At 35.5% G+C, this 22,679-nt stretch overlaps 1 protein-coding gene across 2 annotated transcripts in view; it reads left to right on the forward strand.

The window, feature by feature from the left end:
* The window catches only part of Fur2 (furin-like protease 2), a 546,777-nt gene that overhangs the window by 521,529 nt on the left and 2,569 nt on the right, over positions 1-22,679 (forward strand). For both annotated transcript variants that reach the window (XM_077428654.1, XM_077428653.1), the window contains exons 5-17: positions 3,146-3,280; positions 13,136-13,295; positions 13,714-14,017; positions 14,111-15,280; positions 16,649-16,836; positions 16,908-17,064; positions 17,136-17,291; positions 17,362-17,477; positions 18,627-18,960; positions 19,035-19,177; positions 21,705-21,900; positions 22,134-22,276; positions 22,355-22,611. In XM_077428654.1, the coding sequence (XP_077284780.1) occupies positions 3,146-3,280; positions 13,136-13,295; positions 13,714-14,017; positions 14,111-15,280; positions 16,649-16,836; positions 16,908-17,064; positions 17,136-17,291; positions 17,362-17,477; positions 18,627-18,960; positions 19,035-19,177; positions 21,705-21,900; positions 22,134-22,276; positions 22,355-22,611 (3,459 nt within the window). The remainder of the gene's footprint in view (positions 1-3,145; positions 3,281-13,135; positions 13,296-13,713; positions 14,018-14,110; positions 15,281-16,648; positions 16,837-16,907; positions 17,065-17,135; positions 17,292-17,361; positions 17,478-18,626; positions 18,961-19,034; positions 19,178-21,704; positions 21,901-22,133; positions 22,277-22,354; positions 22,612-22,679) is intronic.

The following is a 22,679-nucleotide window of genomic DNA, read 5'->3' on the forward strand; positions in this document are numbered from 1 at the left end:
TCCCTGAACCCTTATGAATATTAATGGAATTACTCGTGGCATAATTTCAATGAAAATTAATTTAAATAAAATTAATTTCGTATCGGCGACATGGTATGGCGAGCGAACGCGTGGACTTTCTTCTTTAGCACGTCCGGTTGGGCTTCTCAAGGCATCGTATATGCTTAAAAAAAATTCTTATGACAGCAAGTATGTACCCTAATTCAATCTACGTGGCTTTATACATTATTTTCTTTATTGAATTCTTATATTATATTTGAACGTGAACCGTGGAGATTGTTTAAGGCCGCAGCGGGACGAGCTCAATATGCAAATGTAATTTGTACGATTTTATGTGCAAGGTCGCTAATGTGTTAAAAATACGGTCTCGGTCGTCGCATGTTACCGAAAATAATGTATATAAAGAAAACTCGCAAAAAATGCAAGGAAATCTCTTTTGTGCGTTCGAGAACAAAACATTATTAAGGATGACCTATATAAGAAAGGTCGCCCATTTTTCACATTCGCTTTTCTTTTTATTTTCCACTCGAGCCCTTTTTTGTGCTCGTTTCACTTTGTTTACCGTAGAAATAACAATGGATTATTTGAGAACGAATTCCGAGTAATAAATAATAATAATAAAAACATCAATAATGATAGTCTACTATGCACTAATAATGCTGTTATTGTTATATTAATTATCATTTAAACGTTTTGGTGTTAACTTATTTGCATGTCAAAATGATTAATTATTGTTTCATTGTATTTTACTAAATATACATATATTATTTAATATACATATATTGTATGAAACGCTGAATGCTTGGCATATTGCAGAGAGATAGAAAACATAATACAAATTATGATTAGTTAGAAGTATGGCAAATGTGATTAATGTAATGGTGAGAAAAAATAGATTGAAATGGCAGTGAACGTGTCATATAGAACGTGTCATATATAAAATTAAGAAAGGACGATAAATGGACGAAAGTGCTCGATTGGTACCCGATAGAATGTAAAATGGTGCAGAGAAGATGCGTGGTTAAAATCGGCAAAATGTGTGGGTTTAGATTGATGAGATTTGCCCAAAACAGAGACGAATGGCAGCGTGTTGAAGAGGCCTTGATCCCGCAATAGATGGCGAATACCTGTAAATTATGATTATGATTATACATATATATGTAGGTATATCCTGTATATATTTTCTATACACAATATTATAATATATATAGAAATTAATTAATATTTTTTTTACCAAAAACGGTTTCTACTTTTCTTCCCTCACTTCTAAGCAGTACATATGTATTAAAATAGGTGATTTATTTTGAGCGGAACGATATCTGAGATTAAGTAGTATACTTTCGTGCATTTAAAATAAAAAGTATCAATAAAAATATGTGTTTTTTGTAATATATGTGCATATGTTTACGTCTGCTTATATATGTATTTAATGTATATAATCGATATCCACATTTCGTCCACTATTGTGGAATATCGCATATATTTTTGTTTTCTAACGTCATACATACATACATATGTATGTATGTAATGCCTTAGTTATGAAAAATGTTCATATATTCAAATTCTGATTAACTATCTTTATTTTGAATTCAATCCCTAAGCAAGGCACTAAATATAAGATCAAACTGCAATTCCGAGTGAATGGTCCCCATTAACCAAAACCTCTACATTCATATGTATGTGCATCTAGTAGGTATAAAATACATAGATATATGTGGTTAGCGAGGATGCAGGTGGTTGCATGACTGGCTCATCTCGACGCCTGGATTAGGGGCGTTGGCCACAACGAAGCCTCTCTAACCGGAATCTCGATTTGCATCCGAATGCAGCGCGTGCATATATCCACGGGGGATGCCTATTGTCCGCGGGATTTATCACACTTTGTCCCATAGCTAATACCCACTGTGAGTGGTTATATATAATATGTATATGCACACGGATTACAAGCACTTTGTCCGTATAATCCCTAAAGCATTATAATTTAATTGGCTCCGGTAATTGCGATATTTACCGCCGAATTAGGCATATTTTATAAAACATGCAAAGAAGATAATTTCCCCTCGAGCACAGAATAAACTTTTCGGACCGGTATGTTGGGTCTCTTCAAATGAGTATTTTGTCGAAAAAAAAAGAAGTTAAAAGAAAAAATACACGATCCTGGCTGTAATATTTCATTGCAAGTTTGTTCACTACGTTTGGGTCAGAGTTTCAGTTCAACAGGTAGATAAAAGCTCGCTCCACAAAGCTCTCTGCTTAAGGGGATTTTTGCACAACTCATACTCGAGGGAAACGTTTGTTCAGCAGCTCGGAAATAAAGTTTTCCGATATTTAATAATATGAACAAATTTACTTGGCTAATTTAAAAAAAAAGATTTCCTGTATACTATTTGTATACCTTTACAATAAAGCAGGTGCTAAATTGCAGGTGGATATAACAAATGTATTCTTATTCTCAATTTACAATTAGTCGATAGCAATGTTAATGTTATATTGTATATATATACATATATGCGATTTCCTATGAAAATTGTCACATACCCTTGGATTATTTTCTCTAAGGTATCGTATCGTGTTTGTGAGTTGTCTGAGAATTGAATTATTTGTCGTACCATTTGAAATGATTTATTAGATTAATTTATATCCGTAGTTTCGTCTCCACGGGAGCGGTGGATTAAAACAGGGCTTAATTGAAATGAAGGTCCGCAAAGCGAAAGGAAAGTCTCGCATATCTCAATTGGAACAAGGGTCAACTTCAGATTAATTCGGTTTTAGTTGTTCGGCGGCCCTTATAAATTTATCAACGGGAAGGGGGAGAGGAAGACCTCGGCGGATTATTTAACATAACATGTCATGTAACCGAAAGGTTAAGTGCGGCTTAAGGGCTCTCTATCGAAGGGCGAGTACGGCCCTTCGATTAACTAAAAGTCTCTGCGGTTACTTAAGTGGGAAATAATCCCTTAGATTGCACACGGCGTCCCTTACGAATCGCGTACGTGTCCAAAGCCGGCCCTTATAAATATTTATGGACCGATTGACTGCCGTGACGAGATTAACTCTTGAGAGCTTAATCTCGACTCGTATAAATAGAGGCGAGGGACACCGCGCTAATTTACAATATTCAATTTCGATTTTGGTTTTATTTCAGAATGGCGGCGCAAAGGATGGCCTGGACATGAATATCGGCCCTGCTTGGCAGAAGGGCTACACTGGGAAGGGTGTGGTCGTTTCCATTTTGGATGATGGCATACAGACTAATCATCCTGACCTGGCACAAAATTATGTAAGTGAACATTTTTTTTTATATCAAAATGAATATTAATATTAAGCTTCGTAACTAAATTGAGTTTTATATAATGAAACAGTACTAGCAATAATCAGATTAGGGAAATTTTCGCCAAAACATATCAAGTGTTTATTAATTTGGGTTTTTTTTAAATAATGTAATGTAACTGAATTCACTTTTTTATGTAGATTTTCTTTTAAAAATCGTATAAATGTCCGTATTTCCATCTTCAAAGTCAAAAATAGTCCTTGAATAGTTTTACTAGTCTCTGTCATCGGTGTGATTTGCAATACAATAGTACTATGTGAGAATATGGAATGATTTGATCAAACGGTCTTTATTTTACGTCTATCCGTGAGGCCTGCCAAAGGGCAAGTGCCCCATCAAAGTATTATAGTTTTCCTAAATACTCTGCCCATACACATTATGCACGCTCGCTAGCCACACACTACACGTTCAAAAATCTTTCCTACATATTTGAAATGTATGTCACAGTTACATAATGTGATCAAGTACATATATGATTATTTTAAATTTTCAATCAAACATTACCTAATCTCAACCAATCTAACCTCACCTTAGTTACCCTGTTCTTAATGTGATAAATCACATAACTGGTCACTATCAATAAAAAGGCAGTTTATTAAATTTAAAAAAATATATATTTTCCCATTATGTCATTACGGGTTAGCACTGAGCGACACCTACGGTATTAAACTTGTACATATATAAATTGTATTCAAAAAGTGGGTAGGATGGTTTTGCCAATTTGATGAGGAAATGTTTCAATAATGAAATTAGATAAATTGGCAAATTCTGTCATGAGTTTATCAACTTGCAGTCACAAATATTGAAGCCTGACTAGCAGCACTACAGAAATACTTCCAAATTAATTATTTTCAATCGAGGTCAACCCAGGGTTTGAACCTGAGAATCTCTTGGTGATTGGCATTAACGCAACTGCTACTAGATTTATATATGTATGTACATTGACGTTAAATGATCTTAAAATACTGAAAAATAATATATAGTAAAAAATAGACCATTTTTAAGTACTCTTTGTTACTTTTCAACTTTTTTTTGTCACTCTGAAAACTTGAACCCTTCAATTGCCGATTGTTCTCATGACTAATTACTTATTCTATTATAGGTATAGTTTCAATATGAAGCCCAAGAGCTATAGCTTTGATATTTGAAATTCTAATAAAAAATTGAAAACAAATAACTTTTATTCGCATTTGAATGAACTAGTAAAAAGTGACGGGGCTGACATTGATTTACATCGTAAAAAATTTAAATTGCAAAATAGAAAAATAATTATAACTAGCCATATTTTTCATTACGCTTTGAAAAGGATTTTTTTTTGGTGTATGTTGTATTTAATAAAATCGCAACATGTACTGAAGCGAATGGTAACACAGAACGAGCTAGCGTCGTCTCTACCCCAATTTATAATTACCGTCATAAATATTCACCTTAACGAAGTAATATCGTGCTAAATTACCTTGAAAAGCGGATTGTTATGGAAATTTCGCCTAAATACATCCAATTTCATTCGAATGAAAGCAGCGCTGAAAATTTGTATTTTCGTTGAAATTATTTTTTGCGGCAACCGAAGGACGCTTCGCCTCAAAAAAACCAGTAAATATTTTTAACAATACCCTTTATATTAATATTGTTATTGAAAAAAATAATAAACGTACATACATACATATTGTATAAGATTTAAATTCGCGTGACGACCAAGCTAAGTCTTTGTATTAATTGTGTTTGTCGTAAATTAATTATAATATCACCCGAAATAATAGGCTTTGAAAAAATTACCAAGATTGCTAAAACCTCATTACGATATACATTATGAAAGTAAATTGTATAATAAATTCACACGGCAGAAAGTTGCGTGGTGTGTTGCGGGAATGTTTCACGCACAATGCACGAAATGCGCCTGCGAATGCCATAAATTAGAAAGAATGCCTTGATTATGATAATTTAATTAGTTTTTTATACTCTTTTAAGGGTTATTATAGTATGAGAGATTTAATTAGGCATTATTTTTGTCCGGTTTGGATGTCTGTGCGCATTATTCCGAATGGAACGAAGGCCGTTTCTTATTAAATATAAGAGTTCTGGAGACGTAGACACAGCCGATCGTTACGTCTGTAGCACTGTTTGAATTGAAATGAGCAGCTTTCGCTAATTCGGCGAAAGCTTTTTGGCAAACAGGGATAAAACGCAAGTCTGCTAAGCCACTCGCTTTATTAGCACTTCATTTAAAGTCAAAGACTCGACAACACTATAAAGTCTCAGGGATAGAGAGGCCTATAAGGGGGCGCTTCTTATTTCAGCCGCCCTCGGGGAGCCCTTTCGTCCCTCCTGTTTGTGTAAGCGCCCTTTTGTATCGTCGACCACCTGGTACTCTGTTTGTTCTACAACTACTACCCAATTTCTCTTTCCCTTCTCCCACGCCTTTTCTTCTGTCGTTAAAGGCGCAGGCGGGAAGCAAGAGGACGTGGGGTGGGTTGGAATTGTGCTAAATCGATGTTTGCGGCTGATTCTGCCCGATCTGGCACTACATCATCACTTTCTGTAATCGTTTAGGTGCTTTGTAAGGTTCGCTCTCATATAATGAAAACTATTTTTATGTATGTAATATATTTAAGTATCGATGTAGTGCTTGGCCCTTGCGATTGTACATATTGTAGTGGATCTGCGGTTTCAAGTTGATTAATTACGCTAAGCTTTTAGAGTAATCCAGGTGACGTCAATGTGTGTTAGTTGCGTCATTAACCTGATTACCGTCGGATATAATAATAAAGATAATAATTTAAAAAGTGTAATATCCTTCGAGGCTTTCGCCGGTAATTAGCATTTTGCGGTTGGGAATAAATCGTCCAATTAATTAGAAGCAGACAAAAATTGAACGCTCGACGAGAAAATATAATTCATCACCAGAATATTGCGAATTCCCGCGCGGTGTACTTTTAATTAAAATATATAATTAACTATTTTCGTCGTCGTTACGAGAGAAGCAAACGACGACGGAGTGATAATTTGTATTTTTTTCATTGTTGATAGATGCTTCGTTTCCATCACATTTCGTTAATTAATATTCATCATACGGAGTGTATTTAACCATTTTTTACACATTGTGACATGTAAAAATATCGATTGACAAACTGAATATTATATATTTATTTATTTACTTAAAATCATACACGTACAGTTAACAAGATTATTAACAACAAACAGTTTTTGACACAATATTTGTCAGCATTATTCAATCAATATTGAAACGAAAATAGTTTCTAAAACAATATGTTATGTGATAGAGAGATATAAAAGAAGATTCAGGAATTGAAAAGAGAAAGCAGTGTACCCATAGGTTATACATATGTTTATATGTATATGTACACTTACATACATATGTACATCAAAACAATTGATACAATTGATTTTATCAATTATAAATGTCAATGATTTTTCCATCGAGATGTAACAGGTTGTTATTATTAGTCACCGGAGCCTGAGGGGGCCGTGTATTGTTCAAAGGTTGTAAATGCATTGTTAAAGGCTTGCCGAACAATGGATAGCTCTGTGACTATCCTACATCTAGTTATTATTATGATTGCGGTTATTATTATTATGACGTTATGATTGTATGACTGGCCAAAGTGATGCGTTAGACCTCTCTGTAGTCACTGTGGCTAATATGCTAAAAATAAAATAACATATGTACATATGTAATATGTAGGAAAATAGTATAGTTATTAACATATGTACATATATGTAAGTGAATTTTAAAAGATGGTTGAATACGATAAACTTTTAAAAAAATGAAAATACATATCATCATCATCATTCACAGCCATTTGCCATTCACTGCTGGATTAAGGCCTATCTCTAACACGCTTCCATTCGTCTCTGTTTTGGTCAGAGACGAAATCTCACCCATCTCATACCAAATATTTTCCTGATTTCATCCATCTATCTCCCCTGTGGCTTTCGTTGCACCCTTTTACATTCTTTCGGGTACCATTCAAGCACTTCTTTTGCCCATCATACGTCCGGTCTTCTAGCTACGTGACCCGCCCATTGCCGATTTAATCTCTTAACTCTTACCGTTATATCAACCACATTTGTCACACTTCTCACCCATGTAATCCGTTTTCTATCTCTTCTCGGTATGCCAAGCATACAGCGTTCTATATGTACTTCTATGAAGTAAAAATGATTTGTATGAATTTTAATTACTATTCAGTGAGTGTATAATAATTTGCGCAGTAATGATTTTTATTCTAAATAATTATATTCATATCAATCAGAAGTTTTAGATTATTTATTACATATTTCGTACATAAGTATTATCAATTAAAAAGTTCATAAAATAAAACTTAATTTATAATTAATTTACTGCCTTTTATATGTAGTGTCGCAAATATAAGATGGTCTCCATTTATCCATCTCGGTCATTCGAAGGTGCCTCCAACGAGGAGTGGGAATCTAGGGTAGGTACGTCTGATACCACCCCGTCTGCTCCCACCCTCCCTCTCCCGGATGAAGCGCCATATCTTGGAGCTTCTCGTTGTTGCTGCATACAAAAGAAAATGAATTATATCTATCCCCGTTGTCAGTTTCAGCTGGGGCCCTTCGTGTCCGTTATTAGCGACGGCACGGCCGCGGCCCCGTTGTTTGTCGCCCCTGCTCACCCCTGGGTACTCCATTAGAGGTCCCCGGGGGACTTCTTGCGTCACCGGGCACAATGGACCAGTGCCGCGACCTTTAAACGCCTTTTTAAAACCGACTCGACACCCCGAAAGACCTTCGGGGTCGACCCACCGAACACGTCCATAATTTATAACCACGTGAAAATCATCCTCGCGTGTGTGATCCGAATATCATACTTTATCAAAATAAAAATCTGACAGAAACTTACATATGAATCCATCACCCGTTCACCCTAGTAGCCATATGGAATATCATATTAATTTTGCCGTGATAATAAGTAGGGTAAAGTATTATCATAAATTATAAATTAATTTATGAAGTGAAAATTCACCTCACTAGTCACTAGCAGTAGGTTTATTGGTTTTGTGGGATATTTCTTAGTTTTACACAATATCTGTTATCGTCATTTTCCATCCACTGTGAGAAAAAAACCTCTCCATAGAAACACTCATCCACATACCCCATCTCACTTGTGGCCTTCCTTGTACCCTTTTACATTATCTTGGGTACCATTCGAGTACTTCTCTTGTCCACCTTTCTTAAATTTTTACAACCACAATGTCTCTCTCGTGTGATTTGAATGTATTAATTTTTTGCTATATTTCATCTACTTTAGTCACAGCTCTCACCCATGTATTTTTTCCTGTTTCTCATGGTCTAATGAGGAACATTCCATAATTATATAAGTGCAATTACTTTAAACAAAATTGTGATACCATATAAATATTTAAAAATATATATTATATTTTACCGTGATACCATCACGGATTTTACCTCTAAGCGACACATATGGTATCAAACTTGTAAACATATACATTTATATAGGTACATTATAAATTTGAAATCATATTCAAATAGTGGTGACAAATAATAGGTGGGATATTTTGCTAACTTTGAAAAGGAACCGTTTCAAAAACGCAAGAGGATAAATAGACAAATCGATCGACAAATATCCAATTGTGACCAGCAGCACTGCAGAAATACTCGAATAAATTATTTTCAATTGACATCAACCCAGAGCTCGAACCCAGAAACCTCTCGGTGGTTAGCATTAATGCAACCACTGAGCTATGTACATATGTACATATACTACTGTGCTTAAAAAAAATTTATCAATAATTTTTTTCTACATACAAAACGGCAAGGCATAATTTGTATACAGCATACAGTGTATTGAAAGAAAATGCCTATAATCCAAAGATTTGCTGTGTAGTAATAATACATAAGCGCAATAACAATAACTGTGTTAGGTTGATATTCTACATAATTGATTGACCATGATTTTTCTAGCCTAATGTGCTTGTTCTGACGTGTATGTGACGTAAATTAAAAGGTGCAGAAAATTGATTTCAGAGCAAAACCTATGTATAATGGCGTTTTATCGTTATTCGGGGTGTTATCGTATTAAAATAAAATTGAATAATGACAAAGTTCAGCTTGAGAATTCCCAGAAAACGGGGTAAAAAAACAATATTTCGTGAAAGGCGGACGTAAATAATGAAAGCTCTCTAAAAGCTTGCATATTAAGTGCGGGTGAAAGCTTGCCGCTTTAATAAACCCTCCGGCGAAGTGGTTAAGCAAGTTCAAATTCATTTCACATTGTGTTAGGTATATTATAAAAATCTTGACACTGTTTTTTTATCTCCTTCGCCAAACTTAATTTACACGTTCTATGATATATTTTTAAGTAGTACAGCACAATCCTTTTATCTGTAAAATGTGTTTCATAAAAACTTTGCGTCAAAGTAAGTACTTTTAGTTACATACTTACGAATCCAGTCGTACAATACATTTTTATGAAATCGTTTTTTCTTTTTTCTTTTTAAGTTTGTACCGTGAACGGATTAAGTATACTATTGTGACATAGTGTGCTTTTCCCGTTACATTCCATTAAGCGTAAGCGACGGAGATTACATTTTTCGCGTCACTCAATGTCTTGATAGGTGAAAATGATAAATATTACACACATTCTGCTTATAATACATTGTTTTCAAATAAGAAAAAAAAGGATTTTATTTTGTTCGCTGTGCCGTGTAGCATCACAGCATTTATCCGACTGCTTTTCTGCTACGTTTTCACAATTGCAACTGACATTTATTAGAAATAGTGAAAATGTCGTCCGAGACGTTTTTCTTCCCTTCATAAATTGTGAATTTTCTGAATGTATTAAATTCGAGTTGGCGTCACTCCCGTTCAAGCGTCTTCTACCAGATACAATTTTATATATTTATAAAGGTCACAGACGATATCGTTCTATTTTCCTCATTAAAAAAGTTGCTCCGGTTAAAAGTCGGAAGTGGAAAAGCTTTTCATGCCAGATTATCATCAAGCGTCTCTCAAAAATTGAAAAGTGCTCTTTAATGAACTCCACTTTTGCTGTTAATTTTCCTGTATAGTTATTTTACTTGATTTTTAGACTGCAAATGTTTTACATAATTTAAAAATAATCACTCAAAATAAATCTCAGCTGAAAATATGATAAAACTGTATTATATGTATGTATGTGCGTTAGTAAAAACATTAAATTCATTTCAAAAATTTTTAACAGGATGTGATTAAAAAAAATTCACTATGAAAATACATTTTTAAAAGGTTTTTTTATATGGAAAATGGTTAGAAAATTTTCGCCAGAAGCAAACAGCGTAAAAACGAATCGTGAAGACGGAGATGTTTTAGTGAAAGATACTTCATTAAGTGGAGTTGGTTTTTCAGCGAGAAAATATATCTTGCAACAAAGAAAAAGAGTAAAAATCTGACCTGGATTTAAAATCGCGAAGCTTTGAACCAGATTTGATACGTAACTAACGACATACGAAGTCGTTGCAGATAACTTTAACTATAAATAAAAACCTTTCTCATCCTACCCAACATACATATGTACAATCATGTACGTATATAATACAATAGACGTTTCGATATCAAACAATATTTAAGTTTTATATTTGAAAACTAGTAAATGCGATAACAAGCAGGAACTTCGGTCGTTACACCTTCCTGTTACTCCATTTCAAATTATAAACTGATTAAATCGAATAAAATAAATGTTATTATTATATACGTGCTGGAAAACCGTAATACATATACCCCACTATATTATTTAATGCAGACCCAATCCCTTTCAGTGTACATATTTGTATACGTCACAGAAGATACATGGGTCATCAAAGAAATTTCTAACGACTTATTTGGAATTCGAGAGACATCCTAAGTATAATGTTCGACATTGGGCGGTACATGTATTCGATAGGTTGTATTTTCTGATATTACAAGCAGTCTAAGGGCTTCCGAAGTAGGACAGCATGCCCAGCGGTTGTCGATTGTTATCCGCTTGTCGGTCACGTTCTTCGTCGCAAATCTGGCGCACGTGGATGGAATAGAGCCTCCGTTCCGGGAAAACTCCTACAAAATGATTTTTTTCCGATTTTTCTATTTGGCACTTGGATTTTTTCCACCAACGACGCCCTCACTCACCTCCCTTACATATATTTCTTTTTGACGCTTCGTCTACGCATTTTTTTTTTCAATTTTACCTCAACAAAAATAGATTATTTTTATATGTATTATTTATTAGCTTCAGTTGAATGTTTGTTGTTTGAAAAATCACTGTTTGTATATAATGTTAAAAAACACATTATGAAATCTCATATACGTATGTATATTTTGAGTATATTATACGTATCAACGACATACATAATTTAACTTAAATATCATAAAAAATGTGTACTTACTTGTTCAGAATTGGTTTATGAATACAAAGTCTTACATGTTTGTTCGCATCAAAATACTGGTTTTTTGGAATCTGCTTTCGCTCTATGAGCTATTTGAAGAATAAGATAAAAAGGATTTATCGTTTACATCATCTATACTTTATTGTTCGAGTACTCTCAATTTTTGCATTTGCTTTTTTGGTTCAATTCAGTGCGTTCCTTTCAATTCTTTTTATAATAGAAGTATCGAAATACTTGAAAAGATTGTATTTTGTTGTAACATAGATATGTATATTTATACATACACATGTAGGTATATCAATCGATTTCAGACACTATTGTTACATTCGAACAATGGCCGAAGCGAAATCGTTTGCGCGTGAAAACGTTAGTTATGGTTGCCAATTTAGCGCCTTCAGCAGGGGTGGCGAAAATTGACGAATCGAGTCGTTTCTTGGGGTGCAAAATTCTACGCCGGAAGTCTCATAATTACCATTGAAATCACCTCTTGCAGGACAATTAAATGAAATCCCCCTTCAACCTTACTGCTTTCGCCTCACCCCCTTCCAACTACAGACTACCATCTCCCACTTTCACCTCTTCTTATAAAAGGGGAGGTCAGAGGAGGTTGGTTGAAATATTCGTCTTCGTATCCATTAGCAGAGAGAATCGGTCTCCATCCCTAGGTTCCAACTTGCCCTTTGTTTTTCCAATGGTGGAGAGGGATCTTTTCGATCCGAAAACGTCGTCGCCAGAACGCCCTCTGCGAGAACCTCATTTATTTTGTTTTCGAGAAATACACCGCAAAGCTTCGACGGAGGCCGAGTATAGTCGGAAAAACTACTGACAGCTAAGCGAGTGGAAAACCATGGAAAAACTGCACGGAAACAATTTAGGTATATCTATGAGTGAAACGCTAGTTCTATCTAATATCAAAATTCAAATATAATTAGATCAAAATGAACGTCGAACTTTTTCTACATTTTATTTTATCCATCAAAGTTTTAATCAAGTATTTTTCTACGTTGAAATATTTTCTTTTTAATAACGCGGATAAAAAATATTCACAAAGTCGTTAACTCAGTAATCAGTTGTTATAGGGTTTGCGTACTGAATGAAATATAGAATCTCTCAAACGCTTATAAAAGCTTACGGATAGCCGCAAAGTCATTACATTTAAGAAGATTAGGATGAATTATTTGTTTTACCATAATCCGTAGTGATCATTTTAATTAGGGGGCGATTTGCTTTATTCTCGGGGTCTGGGAGATAATGTTATTCGCTCCTAATTCCAATATCGGCGACTTCAATATCGGATTAGTCGCGAATGATCGCTTAATTCAATTTGCGTTTAAATATTAAATGCTCTATATAAATGAACACTGTTGGGTTTATTTTAACAATTGTTTGTTTGTTTTAGGATCCTGTGGCTTCTACGGACATAAACGGAAACGACGAAGATCCCACGCCCCAAGATAACGGAGATAACAAACACGGAACTCGGTGTGCAGGTGAAGTGGCGGGGGTTGCATTCAACACTTACTGTGGTATCGGAGTTGCATACAATGCCAGCATTGGAGGTAAAATTTTTAAATCTATTCTTTACTATTTAATTTAGATGTAATCTATCAATTCATTATGGTTGATTTTTACTATAATGAATTGATACCCATTTGGTATATGCACATTTTTTCTTTAGTATTTTATCGTCAGAAATATGTATGTGGTAGCCCTAATATGAGATTGTACAAGTTCAATGCGGCCTGTTTCTGCTTCAGTTCCTCCCACGTACGTTTGTTCGTTTTTGTCGATTTTAATCGCAAGTTTAAACCACCCCAAGCTCGTGATTGTTTTGCAAATTCAATAAACACGATGCGTACAAACACGATGTACCAAAACACACGGCAAACATTTGGAGACACGTTTTTCAGTTTGTTCAACCCGATTGTTCACCGCAAAAACGTTTCAATTCGAGTAAATTTTATTGTTTGTTCTTAGGTGTGCGTATGTTGGATGGTGTGGTGAATGATGCTGTCGAAGCGAGAGCTTTGGGCTTGAATCCGGACCACATAGACGTGTATAGTGCTTCTTGGGGTCCTGAAGATGACGGAAAAACGGTGGACGGTCCAGGGCCTTTGGCGAGGAGAGCTTTCATCTATGGAGTCACAAGCGGAAGGAGAGGCAAAGGATCTATATTTGTGTGGGCTTCCGGTAATGGCGGAAGACACACGGATAGTTGCAACTGCGATGGTTACACCAATAGCATATTCACACTTTCTATTTCGAGTGCTACTCAAGGAGGGTGAGTTAAAAACTAGTTTCGATTATCATAATGATTTTTAGTGGCTTTCAATTTAAATCCATTTGGAAAAATTCATTCTATTTTTAATTTCAGTTTGAAGCCGTGGTACTTGGAAGAGTGTTCTTCGACACTTGCTTCTACATACAGTTCTGGCACTCCAGGTCATGATAAAAGCGTAGCAACTGTCGACATGGACGGAAGATTAAGGCCTGATCACATTTGCACTGTCGAACATACTGGAACTTCTGCTTCGGCACCTTTAGCTGCTGGAATTTCCGCGCTGGCACTGGAAGCCAATCCTTCCCTCACTTGGAGAGACATGCAGTATTTGGTAGTAATGACTTCAAGAGCTAGTCCTTTGGAAAAGGAAGCTGGTTGGATAATGAACGGCGTCAAGAGGAAAGTGAGTCATAAGTTCGGCTACGGATTGATGGATGCAGGTGCCATGGTCAGCTTGGCTGAACAATGGACTACGGTGCCATCTCAACACATATGCAAATCGCAAGAGATAAACGAGGAGAAGCAAATAGAATCAACGTACGGATTCACCATATCGGTGCACATGGACGTGAACGGATGCAGTGGCACGCTGAATGAGGTGCGCTTCCTCGAGCACGTCCAATGTAAAATCTCATTAAGATTCTTCCCCAGGGGAAATCTGCGCATTTTACTCACGTCCCCCATGGGAACGACCTCGACCCTACTCTTCGAGCGGCCAAGGGACGTAGTCAGCTCTAACTTCGACGATTGGCCTTTCCTCAGCGTCCACTTCTGGGGAGAGAAAGCCGAAGGTCGATGGACTTTGCAAGTGGTCAACGCGGGGACCCGACGTGTAAATCAAGCTGGAGTCCTGAGAAAATGGCAACTCATCTTCTACGGCACATCGACAAACCCCATACGCTTAAACTCACAAGGCTCAAACGTCAACGGTATACATTCTGGTATACCGTTCGCTTTTCCTACAGCTTCCGACGGCTCTTTACACTCCCCATCCGGGGACGGTCAGTACTACAATGCGGATCTTTACAATTCCAACTTCCAAAGTTATCCCAACATATACACAGCCGCCGGGTCCGAGCAGGATAAAGTGGTGACTTCCCTAGACGGAAGCCACAACATCCCCACTGCTCAAAGGGAGAATGTCATGGCCGACGCCAATAACAAGAGAGTTTTGCACAACTGCGATCCGGAGTGCGACCAGCAGGGTTGCTACGGAAAAGGACCTACTCAGTGTGTCGCCTGCAAGCATTATCGGCTAGACAAGTAAGTTAAGCTCTTTTAAGCTCCTTCATTAAGCTCATCGCAAACCTTCGGTGATGATACAGAGTTAGAAAAAGAAAATCTAAACTCTTTCGTATCCATCGGATAATACCTTATCTAGATTGCGCTTTTTATATGCATATGCAATATAAACGATCCATTTAACGTACAACAATGACTGTTTGATATACAAATTTATTCAGCTTATGCATAAAATCTGCATTTGCTTGTTGCGAAGAACAAAAATATTCCTTCGTTACAAAGTACATACACATACATACATATATTACAATCTTATACTTGGTTATTTATACATTGATTTTATTTACTATACTACATATGTAACTACATATATAAGTTGATTTCATGCATTACAGTGCTTGTTGTATCATAATATACGAAGAGATTATTTACAGAAATAAAAATCATTGACAGTTTTTGAAGAGCATTCATAAAACGATTTTTTTTATGCTCAATATTAAAATAAATCTCAAAAAAAAATTTTTTTTTGATATATTTTTTCTTTACACATTATTTATTATGACGTCTAAATAATTAATTTTTATTAAGATATTATTCGTTATATTTAAATAAAAATAAATTATTAAAAACAGATTTTTAAATTGCCTTTTGGATGACATACACACATGACATACACACATACATACGTATGTAATATTGATTAAATGTCTAAATAATTAACTTAGGAACTGCCGTTTGGTAAGAAAATTTTAATAATCTGTCAGATGAATCATTTTAAATTTAATGAAAATCGATATTTAATTAACGACCTCAATATGTACTTATTCTTGTATGATACTGTAACGTAGAGATTAGGTGATTGGTGCTCGTCGACCACTAGTTTACTAGCATTGATCACCTGATATAGCGTTCGCACCAAAAATACCTCAACGTATGAATAAGCCCTATACAACAACCAATAAGGTCTCGCGACCTTATTGGTTGAGACCTTATTGGTTGAGACAATAAGGTCTCGCGACCCTATACAACAACCAATGATCTCTCTGTGCTGAGAGTACGCGCTGTGTATAAAATATTCGATGGATCTTTTCCGTGCTTCATTCAACAATCAACTACCCCTATTATTACTCGCTGCGTCTTTAATTTCGATCTCGGAAAAATACTCACGGACCTAACGCTCAACGACAGAATGCGCAAACCCCTCTTCACGTTCACGCTATATACATAATACTAATCTTTAAAATTTACATGTCATAAATTAAAACTTGCATGTCACAAATTACCTGAGCCCACATAAATGTAGAATCTCAATGATATCTCGTTTGGAATAAAATCTTTCATATATATGTATAATACAGATTATATTGAAGATTTTATCTGCTTCCACAGCACTTGCGTCAGCCGTTGTCCACCTCGTAGCTTCCCAAATCAAGGTGGAGTATGCTGGCCATGTCACGAATCATGTGAAACATGCGCAGGAGCAGGTCAAGACTCATGTCTGGCATGTGCTCCTGCCCACTTGAGAGTCACCGATTTGGCTGTATGCTTGCAACAATGTCCCGATGGTTACTATGAAAGTGAGTACAATATTACGAATATTTTAAATACATTTTTAAAATGTATATTATAACTTATAAATCTGTGACAGATCTAGAACAAAATACCTGCGTGCCATGCTCGTCAAACTGCGGCTCATGTCAAGACAGACCTGATTATTGCACCTCTTGCGACCACCACTTGGTGATGCACCAAAATAAATGCTATGCGGCATGTCCTCAGTACACATACGAAACTGAAGATTATAAGTGAGTTTTTTTTATCGTTAGCGTATATTTATCAGTTTTTGAATATTTAATATGTGTTTGTCGTATTGCAGTTGTGCATTGTGCCATGCGTCGTGCGAGACTTGTAACGGATCTTCTGAAAGTCAGTGCATATCTTGCAGACCGGGAAGATACTCTTTGGATGGAAAATGCTTGTCTAAATGTCCAGACAGCTATTATGCGGACAAAAAGAGAAGGGAATGTTTGACGTAAGTTTCAGTTGCTTTATTTGAAATGAATTAAATTGAAGATTTGTAGTGAAATGAAAATGTTCTGCAGATGTCCTGTCGGTTGTGCTACTTGCAATAATGCACTCTGTCTAACGTGTAATAACCAATGGACGTTAAACAAGAAAGGAAAATGCGTACCAGAAGGAAGTTACCGTTGTGATCAAGGTAATATTTTTAATATATTTTATATAGAAAATTCTTCATTCCAATTATAATATTTTTAATTGGAATTCTCTTATTTAATTTGAAAGATTGTCGATTCATTTGATCTTTTGATTTAAATAAGTTTATAAAAATGACGAAGTTGCTACAAACTTTCAATGCGATTTTTACTTTATCTATGTACATAGTATCAGTAGATGAAGTTTTGTTATCATGTGAAAATTGGAATTCGAGATTTTGACGGATTCGAACTCAGAATCGATCACTGATCATGTTTTCATGATCTAGAAAAAATGTGTGTCTGTATATTTTGGGGATTTTTTAACACCGTATATCTTATCGAAATGAAACTTATGTAGTATTTGTTACCGAAATTCTTTTCTCTTCTTCACGTTAAAAATGTTGTGAACACATGATTTTTTCCACACCCCTGAAAATTTATATTTGTATTCTTTATGTGCTAACTTAGAGTTGATAAGGTTTTGATCATAATTCGTAAACCGAAAGTAGTAATTTTTGTTAAAAATATATTTCATTATTTTATTTTACCCTTTTCATTTTTATTTTATTTTCTTGAATTAATTTTATTTTGCTTTAATGCAGTCTTAGTTTAACAGTATTTACATACATGTATAAATTGATCTGTTGGCCATATTGGATTCCTATGATAAGTTCGTAACACCGTTTTAATTAAATGTCCGAGAGGATTTCTCCCGCGGGAAATTTCAAACGTCTTCCGCTCTTGCTGTGGCGGCAATACGCGACTTTTGAAGATATGAAAGACGGTGGAAAAAATTAAAAGAACCACTCGTGCTGCTATAATTGACTTTCGTGTTGTATTTCCCTGATCATAACTTGCTTCGCCGGGAAAACAACTTGCTTATTATTCTTCACGTCTCACCACACTATGTAATTTCATTTTTGAACTTTGATAACATATGGGAATTTCGTTAGTCTATTATAAAATTATAGTTAGTATAGAAGCTTTACTTCGAAGTGATATTATCGTCAAGGGATCAGTGTTCTAATTTTCGTTGTATCTATGAAATGCATCTGCTGAGTTTGATCAATTTTAAACCAAGCGTTATTGTACGATATACATATGTATTATCGTACGGATATGAGGTTAATAAATAATTATATTTTCAATAGCTGAATACTATTCTGACGGTCATTGTCGAATGTGCCATTCGACGTGCGAGACCTGTCAAGGTGGTACGGAAAATTCGTGCCTGACTTGCGCCCCACCTTTGCTTCTACAAGACGGAGGCTGTGTAGCTGCATGTGGAGCTGGAGTTTATCAAGAAGCAGGCCGATGTGCTCCATGCTTGCATGCATGCACTGCATGCGTTTCAAGACTGAACTGCACCGCTTGTGCTCCAGGACTTCGCCTCCAAAGCGGAGAGTGTAGGGCGAGCTGTGCCCCAGGATACTACAGCGATCGTGGGCTCTGCTCCAAATGCTATCTCAGCTGCCAAACTTGCAGGTCGGTGTTTCATCTCGTAAGTTTGCCCTTTTTTGTCTATCTCGTCATATAATGTGTTGTGTATTTTTTCTTAGTGGACCGAGGCGAGACCAGTGCGTCAGTTGTCCGACGGGGTGGCAACTGGCCGCAGGGGAGTGTCATCCCGAGTGTCCCGAAGGATTCTTCAAATCAGATTACGGGTGTCAAAAGTGCCATCACTACTGCTTGAATTGTCACGGTATTTATGTTTGATGAAAATATATATAAATACTTTTCCTTTTTTTTGTTATTATTACTCTCGAGTGTTCGGTGATCCATCATCGTTTAAGAGTTTTTCAACGAAACACCGCACGAATCCATCATTCCGTCTTTGTCGCACCTCATTATCTCGACATCGATTGTAATTTCTTGATAGATTGCCATTCTTAAGCATTGTCATATCTATATTTACAAGACTCTTGGAAATTTATTCAATAAATAAATACTTTTCTGAGAGTCTTGTCCAATATATATTTTTTTAATTTTGATAATTTGTTAGTCAAAGCTGTGTCTCATCATAAAAGTGACATTTATGAATAATAGAAAAAAATGTCCGTATTAAAATGCAAATTTTAGCTAATACAATAAAAATTGAACTCTCTTATTCAAATTTTCCAATCAAAAGTCAACATTTGAATCAAAGTTTATATGATTATATGTATAACTAAATTGTATCTAATATCATATCTAAAAATCAATGTTTGTCTGTAAAGGTATGAGTTTCTATACCATTCAAACGATTGCGATAAAACTTACATGAGTTATTTTGTGTATGCCCGCGATTGTCTCTGTACAAAAAAATCGCTCAAAAACGGGAATGAATGGCATTGCAACGCAATAATTTCAAATGCGTTCGCGTTGCCACCTGGGTTGTTAAGGTAAAATAAACAAACAATTTAATAATTTCAAATGTGTTCGCTGTCTGCGTTTTTACATTCACTTATCGAAACACACCGAGAAACGGAAACGGGAACAGAAATTGCTTGCGTTATTGTGAAATTGCAACGCATGTCGGGTTCAGCTGGTATACATACATATATAATTAATGTAGTGTAGAGAGTGAAGAGATTGAAATGGCGATGGACGGTAACGTCGCTATAAGATGGAGAAAGGAAGTGCAAGAATGGTATCCGAGAGAATGTAAAATGGTGAAAGGAATGCCCCAAGAAAAGTGGGTGGATGAAATTAGAAATATGTTTGGTGTGAGATAGATGAGAATTACTCAAAACAGAGACGAGTGAAAGCGTGTTGGAAAGGCCTTAATCCAGCAGTGGATGTTGAATGGCTGTAAATGAGCAGCTGCCATGGGCCTTGCAATTTTAGGCTCTGTCAGAAAAAATCCATAACTTGTACATAAAACATGTATACATAAAAATTCTTATTTTTATGCAACGTAAAATGTTAATACCAATATGTATAGTGTTAATAACAATATAGCCTAGTAACCAGTAGTTGCGTTAATGCTTACCATGGGAGGCTCCCGGGTTCAAGGCCTGGTTTGACTTCGATTGAAGAGAATTTATTTGGATTATTTCTGCAGTGCTGCTGGTCAGAACTAAATATTTGTGAATCCAAGTCGATTTATCTGATTTTATTGTTGAAACGGCATCGAAAATTGGCAAAACCTTCCTATCCACTGTGTCACCACAATTTGAATACAATTTCAAGTTAATAATCTATAAATGTATATGTGTATGTACAAGTTTAATACCATATGTGTCGCTCAGGGGTAAAACCCGTAATGAAATAATGGTTAATATAAATTTTATAATTCGATAAAAATATAAATTGAAATCATAAATTTCATTACACGCTTCCAATATTCATATCACAATTTAAATTCAGTTTCAAATTTCATCTAACATATTATATAATGACTTACAGTTAGATTATAATTAAGGATAGGTGCCATTTTCCAGGAAAGAGGGCAAACTACAAAGCTAGAGAGTAAAAAAAAGGTTGACCATAGAAATTGACAATGGTGAGCCCGTTATTGCACGCTGGTGCCAATCTGTAGTTATAATGCTAAAATCATTCTAAATATATATATATATATATATATATATATATATATATATATATATATATATATATATATATATATATATATATATATATATATATATATATATATATATATGTATATATATATATATATATATATATATATATATATATATATATATATATATATATATATATATATATTTCAATATCGATTTTTAAAATTTAAATTGCTACGTATATATATACGTCGATATGTATATGTTACAGTGAAAGCATATTTCAATGAATTTACAACGTTTAACTCTATAAATTTAACCCTAACAATCCAATCTTAAATGAATAGGGACAATTCTTACTTAACCTAACCTATCCTAACCTTTAAATAATACCAACCCTAACAATCTAATCTTAAATTAGTAAAACCAACCCTGAAAACGTAACTGGTTATGATTTCAATGAAACGTCAGTGAAAATATATTTTCACTTGAAATATAATTTCACTGTGACATATATAAAAAAAATACTCTCAAGAAATTGAACTTCTCATAAAAATCGAGAGAGATTCAATTTTGTATTCTATCAATGATTTTATATGTATGTAGGTATGGTTGCATATTTGAAAATATATCAATTGATAGAAAGTTTTTTATTAGTGAATTTTAGCAAGTAAGTTTTATATTCACGAGGCGGAAAATTTCAAAGTTTGTTCTTTTACACAGGTGAAGGACCGCTTAAGTGCACTTCGTGTCCTCCACATTTCATGCTAGATGGAGGCCTCTGCATGGAGTGTCTTGCTTCTCAATATTACGATCCTCCCACACAGCTGTGTCGGACTTGTCATGAGTCCTGCAGGTCCTGTTCAGGACCCGGTGCTTTCAGCTGTGTCGGCTGCACCTACCCACTCCAACTCGACAGGTAATTAATATATAATAATACACTGATCAAACGATTTAAATTACGCGAACTCGGCACGACGGATTTAAATAATTCGAATTGCGATCGCGTTCATTACCGGCTTTCGGAATGTGTTTGGCTTTGTCATTACGCGACCGTTTTGTTTGCGCATCGATTTTGATTGCCGATTGCCTCTATGTCGGAATACAAAACGCGCTGATTAAGATCAATTATTCGAATTTGCATTCTTTCAGGTTGAACAATCAGTGTGTGCCGTGCTGTGCTGAAAATGCAGCTCCGACTGCTGACAACACGAGTATTGCTTCGTCCAACGTAGTCGGTGGTCCTCCGTCTGGACCGTCTCCTTCTGACTGTTGCAAATGCGACAAAGACACACGTAAGTCCTTTGAATTGTAGTTTTTATATGATCTTCAATTCCGTTTGGATTGGTTATTTTATCTTGATTGTATATTAGGTGGATGTCAAAATTCTTCACCGGCGGGCAAACGGCGCATAGCCGTGTCTGCTGAAAGAGCTGAGGCTTATCAACAATTGGGTGCTGGGATATCACCTTTAGAAGAGTCTTGGCCTGGAGTTCATGATCAAGGCATGGAGTTGAGGCCTCTCCACCACTCCACTTTGTATACACCATTGGCTACGTTGACTGCTTTCGCCGTGGCCGCTTGCCTTTGTATAGTATTGGCCTTTGTCATCATTCTACTTGTACTGCAGGTACTACATACATATATTCAACGCTTTCTATTATTATTTTTTTAATCTATTTATTTTTTGAAGTAGCC

The sequence above is a fragment of the Arctopsyche grandis genome, chromosome 4 (genome assembly GCF_051622035.1).
Source record: "Arctopsyche grandis isolate Sample6627 chromosome 4, ASM5162203v2, whole genome shotgun sequence".
Taxonomy (NCBI): Eukaryota; Metazoa; Arthropoda; class Insecta; order Trichoptera; family Hydropsychidae; genus Arctopsyche; species Arctopsyche grandis.